Source organism: Amphiura filiformis, chromosome 1 (genome assembly GCF_039555335.1).
Source record: "Amphiura filiformis chromosome 1, Afil_fr2py, whole genome shotgun sequence".
NCBI lineage: Eukaryota > Metazoa > Echinodermata > Ophiuroidea > Amphilepidida > Amphiuridae > Amphiura > Amphiura filiformis.
The window spans coordinates 32983383-32998918 of NC_092628.1; the positions used below are offsets into that span (position 1 = coordinate 32983383).

Sequence of the window (15536 nt, forward strand, 5' to 3'; positions counted from 1 at the left end):
GACATTATGGCCTGAATTGTCAAAAACATGGGCGTGCGTAGATGTTAAAGGAATGAATGATCGAGTCTATTAGAAATATAGCCGGCAAGTTACTTGTGCCCGGTTTAATACTTGAGATAATTATACATGAGTCATTCATGGTAACAATAATATTGTGACCTAGTAAAATAAAATAACAAATTTACCGAATTGGTATTCAATAATAATCTTGACGACAACACGATCTAGATTATGGAGTAGTCTAGACTATGGAGTAGTAGTAGTAGATTTATGTATGTCACAAGCTGCTTGGTGTTTAACAATTTAAAACGTGGTAGAAAAATAATGTACTCAAACGCACATCACAAATGATATGATGTTAGTTACGTTTAAAATTGCAGTCGAAACGGTTCAGTACAGCTTGTAGACATATCAAAATAACAGACATTTTTACACCTTCCTTTATTATGATCATGATAATAAGAGAAGTAAAGGCACATACAGTTATTATAAATTATGATCAAACCAATTCATTGCCATTGTTTCAACATTATCATAAATACAAATTAGTAATCAGTCAAAAACCATTCAGGTAATTCTTTGGCTAAAATATTTGCTTAGCCTTTTCCGATTCTGACTTACGTAATGCTATGCTGCATTTTTAATAGTTGTTATGTCTGTTCAGAGCAGGTGATCATGTTATCTAGTCTAGTGTTACATCCTCGGTATGTTGATTCCGATATGACTCATTTTCATGAATGACATTGCAAGATTTGTTTCGGGGTTTTAAAGATGTTAAACTATGGACAATTTTATAATACCATAATTTTTATAATAGGCTATCTATGTTTGTACTTCAATGGTTAAACCTATTGACTCCCCGATTTTATTTCACCACAGACAACAGTCAAAAATGAGGGAAAACCAATATTTTATCAATAATCAATAACTACTTGCCTTGAGTTGCTGAGTTTTCAGTGCAGTAGTTGTAGTCCTTGCCCCTATAATATACATATCTTATTTGTCACCAATGCAAAAAATTGGCACAGAATTGGCCAGGGATGTAGTACTATTAATTTATACATCGCTATACTGTAAAACCTTACATGTCCTTGCCTTGCCTTGCTACCGCCATCACATCTGGTGATTTGGCTACCACATGTGCACATATTTTGGTCTGCTCTCTCCATTTCGTCCTGTCCTGTGCTACTCCTTCCACATACGTCAATCCAGACCACTCTTTAATGCTGTCGAACTATTTTGTTTCTTTTGACGACCCCTCTTTCCCATTCACCTTTCCTTCAGGGATTTGGAGTGTGAGGGGACTTCCACTGCCTCTAAGCACATGGCCCAGGTAACCCATCTTTAAATTGAGTACCTTTCCAATGAGCTGTCTAGTGGTCTTCAGTCTTTCAAAATACTGATGTTAGTCCTGTTCACTCTCCAGTTTATATTTATCATCCTCATCTAAAACCACATCTCTGCTACCATAATCCTGTTCTCATCTGCGTTGCATAGTGGTCAACTGCCTACTCCATACCAAGGTCGTCACACTCTCCACTTACCACTTATAGGCTTACTTTTCCAGTCCTACTAGGTTCCATGCTCTCGTAATATAAAAGAGTATAAACTCACTCTCCAAAAGAGTGAGAAGAGTGCAAATCTCCCCTAAAAGAGTAAATACCACACCTAAAAGATACCACTCTTTCAAGGTATGATATAAGGGACATTGCTCGAAAAAGAGTAAGAGTAATGTATGTCCCTTATATCGTACCTTAAAAGATGGTTTCCACTCTTTAGGAGCGATTTTCACTGTTTTGAGTAATTTTCACTTTTCTCACTATTTTGGAAAGTGAGTTTTTCACTCTTTTACATTACGAGAGATAAACGCTGGAGCCGTAAGTGAATACGAAAGATTGCGCGGAATAACCTTTGAAATCATAATATGTCATTTCTGGTAGTGTTGTTTGAGAGTCAGAATAATAAATAGAAGAATATCAAGTGAAGAAGTCCTTGAAACGTAATAATGAATTTAATACTGAATTAGTAACAATCAATTGATTAGTAACAGGTATGTGTGAACAAGTGAAGCAAATCACAATAACAGTTTTATTTTAAATAAAAGCTTGTTTAACTGCGATACCCTATTTATTACGAGGCATCGGAATTTTTAAAATAAGTGTCAGTGGCACTGAGGCTGAATGTTACGCATTACAGGCCAATATGGGCACCTCCTCGTTAAGTATTCAAGTGCCAATTAAGCATTTAATTAAGATCTTTGTTTTTATTTTTGTTTTAATTGCTGAAATATAATCTTTAATATCTTATACATAAAAAGAAACAATTAGATTGATATTAAACTGAATTCTACCAAGAAAAAGATCACTGGTGGGTACACAATGCAATTGGTAGGTCCGATCTTGCTTATGGCCTACTCCACATTCCATTTCAACACTGCCTGTCGTGGATTATGCTGCCGAAATTCAAGGTATCGTTACGTATCGGAATAATCATAGCTCCATGCACGTACAGAAGAAGTTCTATCTAAATCGATTGGAATATCGTCAATTTCAGTCATGGACCACAGAATCTCCAAACAAATGCTGACATCACTAAAAGGAATACGGAAGCCGAGTTTGGACGTGCAGAATCTGAATTGTGGGTACAAAAGAAATGAAGGGAAGAGTCTGTAACAAACCGTTAACCTACCATAGATTTCGGAAATGCTACAATAGAATTTGTCAACAAAATCATGGTATTCAAAGAGGCAAAGATGTTAGTGACAATTAATGTACTCAAGCTGGACACTGGACTAGAGAAGCATCTGTCCTGGGAACTGCGATGCTGGACTAGTGGCGTAGTTGCCGGGTGTGGGGGGGGGGCAGGGGGCAATTGCCCTGGCAAAATGGCCTATTTGGATCCCCCCCGTGTGCAAGGAAAAAGGAGGAAAAGAAAAGAAAAAAGAGAGAGGGGAGAGAGAGATGAGGGGCAGAGAGATGGGGAATCCATACGATATGCAATACCATACGATTATTATCAATAAGCCTGGCAAAATTGTCTATTGGGCCCCGCCCCCCCCAAAGTGCAGGGAAATTTGGTGGATTTGGGCCCCGCCCCATAAAGGCTTCCCCCCTGGAAAAAATCCCAGCTACGCCGCTGTGCTGGACAGGACGATATGAGTGCTGTCATGGTTCGGGAAAACCATATAAGTAAATAAGTAAGCATTCCATGATCCTATTAGCCTAACCAATTTTCTCTTTGTTTCAGTCATTCAAGTAGTACGGAACATTATTCCGAAATGGCATCAGTGACTTCTCATATGTAAAATATTCAACTTTAACAAAATATTAACAATTCCAACAAGATACTATTTTTTCACTCACCCCATCCAATGTACTCTTCATTCTCAGCATTAGTCTTTTCAAGCCATTCCATCAAAGGAGCATAGTATTCCATGATAGCATCTGCTGACATCTCACGCTGTCCCGTGATAGCTTCCATTGCGTCACGCCATGGTTTAGTCCTTCCCATTTGAAGCATTTGCCTATGAAACCAAAATGATTATTACAATTCCGGTTTCTCTAGCTATGAAATTGTTAAATGATTGCTATAGCTTTTTATCATTTGATATTTCTTCTTATTTGGAATACCTGTATAAATGCTTTCTGCTCCATTTCTTGTATTATTGCTTGTTTTTGTGTGCCTCGTTACCCCGCATCATAGCCTACTTGTCTAAATTCTTTCTGTTGTTTATGTTCTTTTAATACATTTAATAATATTCTCTCTTTGCATTAATTGGTGACGGTTCTGTTGTTCTTTTGAGTCACTATTACAAAGTACTTACGCAAGCTTGCTGCCTGCTTCTTTGGACCTATAGATATCACATCTATGCAACGGTCCCGTATGTCCAGCGGCTTCACACAACGCCTTGTGGAATTGAAATTGCATTATTGTACGTAGAAAGTATCTGTAATAAATTCAAGTTTACACGTTCATAATAAAATAACAGGTTAACTATTTTTTGCTTGAAGATCAAGAATTCCATGTCTTGTAATAAAACCGGTATTCTTCTCCTTTACTTTATCGTCATTGTCGTGATTGGCTCGTGAGTTTTTCAATGGTTCCCTTAAAGGATTGGTTTCAAAAAAAGGCTCACCGTCAAAAGATTTAGAATGATACCGTTAAGAGATTCTTTTATTCTGGGAAGTCCCAGAAACATTGCAGAAAATTGCAAGAAGGCATTGGCTTACTGCTTCTGATTACAGGCATGTTATATAAACTACACCACGGCTATTCCTCTAATATTAGTTAAAATCAACCTAGTCACCTCACTAAATTGATCATATTGTCAAGAAGTTGTTTTCCCGGTTTTAAAAGTTTTATGTTAAATAGGGATAGTCCCGATTTTTGGCGGGAAACCTCTTTTGTTCAGGACAAATTCTGATTGGTAGCCAAAGTCCTCTGGATTGATCAATCTTTTGTTCAGAGCAAAGCCTGATTGGTCACTGAAATCCTGTACCAATCGATTGGGGCTGTTCCGTTTTGTGTCCAAACTCCTGGCCAGGTTGTTCGTGTTCATATTTTTTTTTTATTCATGTACGGGAGCAAATATATTGACGAATGTCCTTTCCTCTAAATATTGAGTCAGTGGAACTTGCCCTTTCACAAATAGGGAGGGAGTAAAGTGGAAGTAAGAGCGGCGAAATCGCCGTGACATCCGGTCTGAACCAGATCAGATCAGTTCTGTCGGGCCGTTCGTGGGCTAGAGACATGCGTCTGGTTTTGCTTAAAATGTTTCAATTTGTTTTATAGGTTTTCATCAAAAATTAAGTGTGGAATAACTCCACCTTGAGAGTGAATTCCCTACACAAGTTTGTCAAAATTTTAGCTCGACCAACGTCGAGAAAGCAAAAAGAAATGTGTTTTAAAATATAAACACGTGTGAAATTTTGAGAAAACAAAATGGCGTCGAACATGTCCAAAGCCTTTCGCCATACAGAAGTGATGGTTTGGTAAGTGTCGTAAACCTTAAAATCTGTTCCACTGACTGACTGCCCTCCATTTATCCATGTTTGAAAATATTATCAGAGATGTGTGAGGAATTATATTGGCGTTCTATTACGGGACACAAATAGAAAATGGGGAAAAATTGTTGTTGTTTTGCGAGAAACTCAGACACCGTTGCCTCAAATTTTAAAAAAAAAAGTCCACGGCGTTGTGATATGCTGTGGCTTCTTCATTCGGTGATACCGAAAATTGATTTGCGCATATTTTGATTATTTGAATTGATTGATGTCATATTTTTGTTAAGCTTAAGAATTGCACTTTTTGTATTTGCCTCAAAATTTAAAAAAGTCCACGGCGTTTTGAATGCTGTGGCTTCTTTATTCGGAATTCCGAAAATTAATTTGTGTATTATTTGGATGTTCTGAATTGATTGGTGATATATTTTTGGTAAGATTAAGATTTGCACTTTTTGTATTTGTACCCTCCGCGGAAGCACATACAAATAATTTTGTGGTCATTTCGATGTGAAGTGACAATTTTGTTGGAAAATTAAGTTGCGCAATTCAATTTGAATAATCAACAATGTCATGATCTTCTTCATGAATGTTGGTGTCTGGTTTTCTCGAGAAACAAATTAACCTCGGGTGCTGAAAATTTTAGCACATGAGTTTGTGGCCGTCACAAAATTTGGGAGACGACAAAAATGGTTTTATAAGCTTAAACTTTGTTTAAATTGAAAATTAATTGATGAATAATTTTCATTAATCAACTTTCATGACTTTCATCCAAATTTTTGAAAGGGAAATGATCGATTTAATTGATCGGTCGGGTTGATTGATTTTATTGGAAGGTATTTACCGATCACTTGATCGGATTGATTATTAGAAATTGATTGATCAATAATTTTTATTAATCAACTTTCATCCAAAAGTTTGAAAGGGTGTTGGTCGGTGCATTTTATCGATCAGCACTGGGGTATTTAGGGTTTCACACTTGATCAGATTGATTATTAGAAATTGATTGATCGTTAATTTTTATTAATCAACTTTCATCCAAAAATTTTGAAAGGGTGTTGGTCGGTGCATTTTATCGATCAGCACTTGGGGTATTTAGGGTTTCACAAATTGGTCAGTTATAATATTGACAAATTACTTGAAAAGTATAATAAGCCGATTGATTAATCGGGAATTTATTTTTGTCTCGATTCATGTTGAATCGTTATTTTATGTGAGAAACAAATCTCAAATATTGTGTCCCTGGTTCCATTATACCAGAGAAATTGAATTTGCTATTTAAATTTAAATTTATATTTATATTTTTGCAATTCAAAAATAATTAATAAATTTACTGAACTGTAAAACCTAGATTCAGGGTGAATTTATTTTGTCTCAAGGTCAAGAGTATAAATTAGGCACTTGATTCCCCTTCATATTTTTCAATTTTAAGGCCACGCTACCCACGGCCAGGGAATTGTCGGACTTCGTCGCAAGTCCGACTTTTATTCCAATTTTCCCAAACCCCTGGTCTGTGACATAAATTTTGGTGGCAACGGTCTGTCTCAATTACCAGGCCTAAATTTTGGTGACAGCGGCACAGCTGCATTTGTCCAGTTCAACCTTATATCATTGGGTTTTTATTATCTTAAAAACTTTTAGGCCTTCAAAATTTTAGGGTAGTAAATACCAGTGCTTGATTTATTTGAATTGTCTCACTGTTACGAAATATTTTCATTGTTTAGTAAATTAAAAAAAAAAAAATAATGGCAAAACAAGGACCAAATTTCAAATTATCTTATACTCCACTTTCATTCATGGAGGAAGGTGCAATTAGATTCAATGCAGATGAAGTAGATATGAATACTTTGGGTCATCAATATGATCAATCTCATGTTAAAAAGGAAGATGAAATTGAACAACATCTGCATGACCTTGCAAATAGGGTGGCAAAAGCAAGTGAATCTGGTTCATATCTTGCAGATCAAGATGGGGAGTATCTGGATGAAAGAATTCATCCCGATACAGAGGTTAAAAATTCTGTAAGGGCTGATGCATGTACAAATACACAAGCCCGTCCAAGGGTATTAAAGAAAACTCAAATTCCCCACCAACAGTCAGTGGAACAGATGGTTTTCTGTGGAGCATGGGCTGCTGCATAACCCTGGTACTCAAAGGCAAACTTCCATAATCCCTCCTGGTTATTCAAATTCTTTGCCCGGTGATAATTCGAGAATACATCGGAACACCAATTGCAAACCAGAACCCTACAGTGGTGATACAGATTTAACTTCGTGGTTGGTTCATTTTGATTTGATGTCAGAAATTAACAGGTGGGAAGGAATAGTAAAAGCTAAATTTATGGGAGGTGCATTACGTGGCGAAGCTTTGCGATTATATGCTTCCCTCAGCAAAGAGTCGCGTGCAGATGCCGACATAATTGCGCATGAATTGTGTAGTAGATTCAGTCCGTGTGACCCAGCGCAGTCGTATCGTTTGCGACTAAGACAGAGACGTCGTAAACCTAATGAATCTTTGTCTGCATTAGCTACTGCGATTAGAGTGCTAACAGCTAAAGCTTTTCCAGATGCGCCTCATTCCGTTGCAGACGACATTGCAATCGACCATTTTGTGGAAGCCTTAGAAGGAAATAAGCAATTGAGAATGGCGATAAGACGAAAACAACCAAAAACCATGTCGGAAGCATTGGCGACTGCAAGGTTTGAGGAGGGACTGATTCGGGTTGATGAGGATCGAAATCCATTAGCTCGCAGAACAGCAGCGCTGCAAAATGCTGACAATTTATTAGCACCGTCCCCAGTAGTGAATAGTAAACCTCTTGATGCAGGCGTGGCGTCTAGTAGTATTATAGGTCAAAATACAACTTTTGTTTCACAACCTGAACTTGAGACTGGTAACACTAAATTAGGACTCACAGATTTGGAAAACCCTAATACAAATATATTTAAAAAGAAGAGTGAAGAAGCTTGGAGGTATAAAGTAGAGAGAAAGATAGATTCATTAACTGCAGAAAGAGATGACTTGACAGAGAAGGTTCAGACTTTGATACAAATAACTCAACAATTAAAAGGCATGGTTGTTACTAACAATCAACCGAGTACTATTGCTCCTGTTCAGACAAATGATTATTATCCAATACGTAGGCCAAGACCACGTTCACAGGTGCAGTGTTATCATTGCTATAGTTTTGGACATTACAAAAACGAATGTCCCCACTTGTCAAACACACGATATGGATGGATGAATAATAGGCCAAGGATGAATCCAGCTGGAAATATGTATATCCCTCCATCTAATAACATGCAGGTCCCACCATCTGGTAATATGCAGTTCCTCCAGCTGGTAACGCATATGGACCACTAACCAGTCATAATAATCATGGTAATACCAGTAGTAATATGAATAGTAGTCCAACTTGTAACATGTATGGTCAAACAACTTGTAGTAATGGTAATCAGACTAGTAATATGTATGGTGAAATGTCTAGGGAGACACATGGACAGGACATGTCAAACGGTGGATATAAAGTCCAGAATAGTAGTCCGTTACCTCATCCAGCTGATAGTATTCCCAGTGTTCGTGATGGTTATTTTGTAGGAAATTCAAGGAATCCGTCAACAGGTGCAGATTTAAACTCTGTTCGGTTGCCCAAGACAGGGCCAATGAGCAACCTACTGCAAACAAGGCCCAGGTAGTCAAGAAATCAATTTATGCAATGGTTAGAATTGGTAAGCAGGATATTAAGATGCTTGTAGATAGTGGTTCAACTGACACTTTGATTCATCCCAAGGTTTGGGAATTATTTCCAAAGGAGATTACTGATCAGCTTAAGCCTTATTTACCCCAATTGCAGCTGCAAATGGTCAGGTGTTGAAAGTACATGGTGTATGTGGAGAACTTGATATGCAGTTAGGGAAAGTACAGGTTAAACATCCAGTTTTGGTCGCTGACATTGAACCTGCTGGAATTTTAGGAAATGATTTTATGCATTCTTTTGGAGGAATTGTAGATGTACGGAAGGGCACAGTTACTATCATGGATAAACAAATTCCAGTAGTAGTTGAAACATCTCCTTCCCAATGTTGTCGGGTAGCTGTACTTAATACTACAACCATTCAGCCAGGACAGGAATTGATTATTCCAGGTCGACTTGTTAGTAGGAAGCCAGCAGGAATAGGTATTGTGGAAGCGACTAAACAATTTGTTGAGCGTGATAGTGGTGTCCTTGTTGCAAGGTCAGTGGTTGATTTTGATTGCACAAGAGTTCCTTTGAGGTTGGCAAATTTTTCTAGTGAACCAGTGGTACTTTATCAAGGTACAAATGTAGCATTGTTACAGCCTGCTGAGTTAGTACAATCATTAGGGAATGGTGATGAAGCAAACACACAAGACCAAATTGATACCAATTTATTTGAAAGTACATGTAACACAATTAACAACATAGACACTGAGGAAATACAAACAAGTAGTTCTTCAAATGAATTCAAGAATACAAATTCATATGGTGTAAGTGAGAATAAAGTTAGATCCAAGACTGATAATTCATTACAAGATATTGTTGAGACAAATTCAAAAGAGCAGAAGAAGGACATAGTGAATGATGATTTAAAGGAGTTAATACATCGGACAATCCCAGATTTAGATAATAATCAAAAAGAAGCGGTGGTGAATGTGATTAAAAAACACAAAAGGTTTTTTCAGAAAATAGTGAACCAGGGAGAACTTCTTTAGCATATCATCATATCAATACAGGTGATTGTCCCCAATAAGACAGCCGCCTAGGCGTTTGCCTTTTCATCAACGTGCAGAAGTAGAAAATGAAATTCAGAGTATGCTTCAAAAGGCATCATTAGTCCTTCTCAGTCACCATGGCAGTCCCCAGTAGTAATTGCAAAGAAGAGTGATGGTACTTTACGATTTTGTGTTGATTTTCGCAAAATTAATTTGAATGTCCGAGTGGATTCGTATCCACTTCCTAGGATAGATGATACTTTAGACGCTCTATCAGGTTCACAATGGTTTTCTACATTAGATTTGACCTCGGGTTATTGGCAGATAGAAGTTGCCCCAGAAGACAGACAGAAAACAGCATTTTCCACTGGTACGGGACTTTATGAGTTCAACGTACTCCCATTTGGTTTGACAAATGCGCCTCGGACTTTCGAGCGCCTTATGGAGCGTGTGTTATCAGGGTTGCAATGGCAAATTTGTCTGGTCTATTTGGATGACATCATTATTTTTAGTAAGACCTTTGAAGATCATCTTACAAGGATGGAAACTGTGTTTACTAGACTTGAACAAGCAGGGCTTAAACTTAAACCCAAAAAGTGTGATTTGTTAAAAACACGAGTTCTATACTTAGGTCATGTTATTTCACGTGATGGAGTATCAACAGATCCAAAGAAAATTGACAAAGTTAGAAATTGGAAGGTACCTACAAATGTGAAAGAAGTCAGACAATTTTTAGGCCTGTGTTCCTATTATAGACGTTTTGTGAAATCATTTTCTACAATAGCAGCACCTCTACATCGTCTCACAGAGAAAGATACTATTTTCATTTGGACCGAAAAATGTCAAAAAGCGTTTGAGGAATTGAGAAATCATCTAACAACCTCCCCAATTTTAGCATTTCCGGATTTTTCCAAGAGTTTTATATTGGACACTGATGCAAGTGGAGATGGTATAGGGAGTGTATTGTCACAGGTTCAAGATGGAAAGGAAAGAGTTATCGCCTATGCGAGTAAGAAACTTTCCAAATCAGAACGGAAATACGATGTAACACGGAGAGAAATGTTGGCAGCAGTTTCATTTGTTAAACATTTTCGCCATTTCCTGTATGGGAGAACATTCAGACTTAGAACAGATCATGGTTCTTTAAGGTGGTTATCAAATTTCAAGGAGATAGATGGTCAAGTAGCAAGGTGGTTCGAAGTTCTTGCAATGTTTGAATTTGAAATTGAACATAGGCCTGGTAAAAACATAATAATGCAGACGCACTCTCACGACATCCCGATGTGTATGAAGCAGATAGATGTGACTCGGCAAGGTGTTGTTCAGTTTCTCACACAGGTAGTTCCAAGGACATAAAGTCAATAGTGTGTACATGTACTGGTGCATTCAGTCTTGCAGGATTAGATTCCCAGTCCCTTGCATTAGCTCAAAAACAAGATACTCGTATTTCACCAATAATAGATCTTTTGAAAAAGAGTTCTACTCGTCCTACATTGGAAGCTGTTTCTGGTTTGGATCGTTTTTCAAAGATATTATGGAGCCAGTGGGATCAGTTGACTTTGAAAGAGGGAGTGTTGTATAGAAAATATATTTCATCATCAAGAGTAACATATGTACAATTTGTAGTTCCGCAAGCATTAAAGAATGAAGTGTTGATATTTGCTCATGATACTAGAACAGCGGGTCATTTAGGACAGAGGAGAACTCTGGGTAAAATCAGAAAATCATATTATTGGCCAAGTTATCGTAGAGATGTGAATGATTATGTCAGAAGTTGTGTAGCTTGTCAAACTAGAAAACGTCCAACAGGGAAACGAAGACGGGCTCCTATGAAACTTTGTCAAGTTGGCGCACCATTAGAACGCATAGCTTTAGATATTTTAGGACCACTGCCTCAGTCTAAGAATGGCAACAAATATATTGTGGTAATAATGGATTACTTTACCAAATGGGTAGAGGCGATACCGTTGCCAGATCAAAAGGCTGAGACAGTGGCCCAAGCGCTAACTACTGAATTCATATGTCGCTATGGAGTACCGTTAACAGTACATACAGATCAAGGATCAAATTTTGAGAGTACACTTTTTCAAGAAGTATGTCGCTTGTTGTCAATAGATAAGACGCGAACTACTGCTTATCACCCACAGTCTGATGGCTTGGTTGAGCGCATGAATGCGACTTTAGAAACCATGGTATCAATGTATGTGTCAAATGACCAAACGGATTGGGATGAACACCTTCCATTTGTTCTTATGGCTTACAGAGCAAGCGAGCAAGAGTCAACAGGCGCGTCGCCAAATTTGTTGATGTTTGGGAGGGAAATTTCTTTACCATTGGATGTTCTAATAGCTCCACCACCAGGTGAAACAATTGAGTCGCCTTCATCTTATGCCCTTAATATTAGAAATAAACTGGAAGTTGCCTTTGAGGTTGCCAGAAATAATATGCAAGCAGCCCAGGTGAGACAAAAAAGGGTATACGACACAAAAGCCCACGGAAGACCCTACAGAACTGGAGATACTGTGTGGTTGTACACAGAAACTAGAAGACGGGGGTAACACCAAAACTTCAATGTTTTTGGAATGGGCCATGTGTAATAGAACGCCAATATTCTACTTCCAATTACATGATCAAATTGCCAAATGGTAAATGTAGTGTAGTTCATTATGATCGGTTAAAACCATGTGTATTGAGAACGACTGGTGAAGTGCATGAAAACAGGGAAGACGAACCTCAAGAAAACCAGACAGAAGAGGACAATGTGAATACCAGTGCCATATCAGAAGAGGACGAAGTCATGAATGGGTGTACAGTTGACGTGCCTTCCCTTTCCCAAGTCCCTCTTGGTGCTGTGGCGTCGGGTGACGAAAATTTGTCACCAGAAACAGTGGCGAACCAATTAATGAACATTGAGACAGATCAGTCTCCGTCTTCAGTGGTGGCGTCGGGTGACGAAAATTTGTCACCAGAAACAGTGGCGAACCAATTAATGAACATTGAGACAGATCAGTCTCCGTCTTCAGTGGTGGCGTCGGGTGACGAAAATTTGTCACCAGAAACATCAATGGCGAACCAATTAATGAACATTGAGACAGATCAGTCTCCGTCTTCAGTGGTGGCGTTGGGTGACGAAAATTTGTCACCAGAAACATCAATGGCGAACCAATTAATGAACATTGAGACAGATCAGTCTCCGTCTTCAGTGGTGGCGTCGGGTGACGAAAATTTGTCACCAGAAACATCAATGGCGAACCAATTAATGAACATTGAGACAGATCAGTCTCCGTCTTCAGTGGTGGCGTCGGGTGACGAAAATTTGTCACCAGAAACATCAATGGCGAACCAATTAATGAACATTGAGACAGATCAGTCTCCGTCTTCAGTGGTGGCGTCGGGTGACGAAAATTTGTCACCAGAAACATCAATGGCGAACCAATTAATGAACATTGAGACAGATCAGTCTCCGTCTTCAGTGGTGGCGTCGGGTGACGAAAATTTGTCACCAGAAACATCAATGGCGAACCAATTAATGAACATTGAGACAGATCAGTCTCCGTCTTCAGTGGTGGCGTCGGGTGACGAAAATTTGTCACCAGAAACATCAGTAGCGAACCAATTAATGAACATTGAGACAGATCAGTCTCCGTCTTCAGTGGTGGCGTCGGGTGACGAAAATTTGTCACCAGAAACATCAGTGGCGAACCAATTAATGAACATTGAGACAGATCAGTCTCCGTCTTCAGTGGTGGCGCCGGGTGACGAAAATTTGTCACCAGAAACATCAGTGGCGAACCAATTAATGAACATTGAGACAGATCAGTCTCCGTCTTCAGTGGTGGCGTCGGGTGACGAAGTTTCATCACCAGAAACATCTACAGTCGCAATTGCAGCTGTAAATGATGAACAACTCTCATCAGATTCATCAATGGTCGACATCTCTTCAACGCAAGTTCAAGTTTCGTCACATAACAGTGAAGCTGCAGGTGTTACCAGTGAAATGAGCAATGAACTGTGTCAGAAATCATCAGATCCAGATGTTGATGACAAAATCCCAAGTCCCTTACCCCTCAAAGGCAAATAAACAGTACACCTGTTCTGCGCCGCCAACAGAGGACAAGAAGACAACCAGCTTGGATGATGAGTGGAGATTATGTCATCGATTTATGAACTTTAATACAAAATGAACTCTGATACATTTCAATGCCATGGACAGGAACACTTGAAAATGAATTATGTTAGGAGTGTTTCTTACAAATTTGCCATTTATTGAGACACTCAATAAATGGCAGGTTTTTAAATTATTGCCATGGTAATTATTAATGAACACTTGGATAAATATTTAATGATTATTACAAATTTGCTATTAATTGCAATTGACAATGGCAGATTTACAAAGAAATATGTTCTTAAAGGGACATTCATGTCTTTTCTTAAAGGAATATACATGCATTTTTTTTAAAGAGATTTCATGCATTACTACTTTGTGATATTTATGTGTGTTGGTGACGCGAGACGCGTCTTGGTGGGGAGGGGACATTTGTCAAGAAGTTGTTTTCCCGGTTTTAAAAGTTTTATGTTAAATAGGATAGTCCTGATTTTTGGCGGGAAACCTCTTTTGTTCAGGACAAATTCTGATTGGTAGCCAAAGTCCTCTGGATTGATCAATCTTTTGTTCAGAGCAAAGCCTGATTGGTCACTGAAATCCTGTACCAATCGATTGGGGCTGTTCCGTTTTGTGTCCAACCTCCCTGGCCAGGTTGTTCGTGTTCATATTTTTTTTTATTCATGTACGGGAGCAAGTATATTGACGAATGTCCTTTCCTCTAAATATTGAGTCAGTGGAACTTGCCCTTTCACAAATAGGGAGGAGTAAAGTGGAAGTAAGAGCGGCGAAATCGCCGTGACATCCGGTCTGAACCAGATCAGATCAGTTCTGTCGGGCCGTTCGTGGGCTAGAGACATGCGTCTGGTTTTGCTTAAAAATGTTTCAATTTGTTTTATAGGTTTTTCATCAAAAATTTAGTGTGGGAATAACTCCACCTTGAGAGTGAATTCCCTACACAAGTTTGGTCAAAAATTTTAGCTCGACCAACGTCGAGAAAGCAAAAAGAAATGTGTTTTAAAATATAAACACGTGTGAAATTTTGAGAAAACAAAATGGCGTCGAACATGTCCAAAGCCTTTCGCCATACAGAAGTGATGGTTTGGTAAGTGTCGTAAACCTTAAAATCTGTTCCACTGACTGACTGCCCCTCCATTTATCCATGTTTGAAAATATTATCAGAGATGTGTGAGGAATTATATTGGCGTTCTATTACGGGACACAAATAGAAAATGGGGAAAAATTGTTGTTGTTTTGCGAGAAACTCAGACACCGTTGCCTCAAATTTTAAAAAAAAAAGTCCACGGCGTTGTGATATGCTGTGGCTTCTTCATTCGGTGATACCGAAAATTGATTTGCGCATATTTTGATTATTTGAATTGATTGATGTCATATTTTTGTTAAGCTTAAGAATTGCACTTTTTGTACTTTTTTTCAAAATTTAAAAAAGTCCACGGCGTTTTGAATGCTGTGGCTTCTTTATTCGGAATTCGAAAATTATTTTGTGTATTATTTGGATGTTCTGAATTGATTGGTGATATATTTTTGGTAAGATTAAGATTTGCACTTTTTGTATTTGTACCCTCCGCGGAAGCACATACAAATAATTTTGTGGTCATTTCGATGTGAAGTGACAATTTTGTTGGAAAATTAAGTTGCGCAATTCAATTTGAATAATCAACAATGTCATGATCTTCTTCATG

General features: G+C 38.3%; 1 protein-coding gene across 1 annotated transcript in view; it reads right to left on the reverse strand.

Annotated features, from left to right (window-relative positions):
- Nucleotides 1–2047: 2047 nt before the first annotated feature.
- Nucleotides 2048–15536, reverse strand: part of LOC140145805 (angiotensin-converting enzyme 2-like) — a 23948-nt gene continuing 10459 nt past the window's right edge. Inside the window, exons 11-13 of the mRNA XM_072167486.1 lie at nt 3824–3946; nt 3363–3523; nt 2048–2630 (exon numbers count right to left, since the gene is read on the reverse strand). Coding sequence (XP_072023587.1) covers nt 2554–2630; nt 3363–3523; nt 3824–3946 — 361 coding nt within the window. The 3' untranslated portion in view covers nt 2048–2553. The remainder of the gene's footprint in view (nt 2631–3362; nt 3524–3823; nt 3947–15536) is intronic.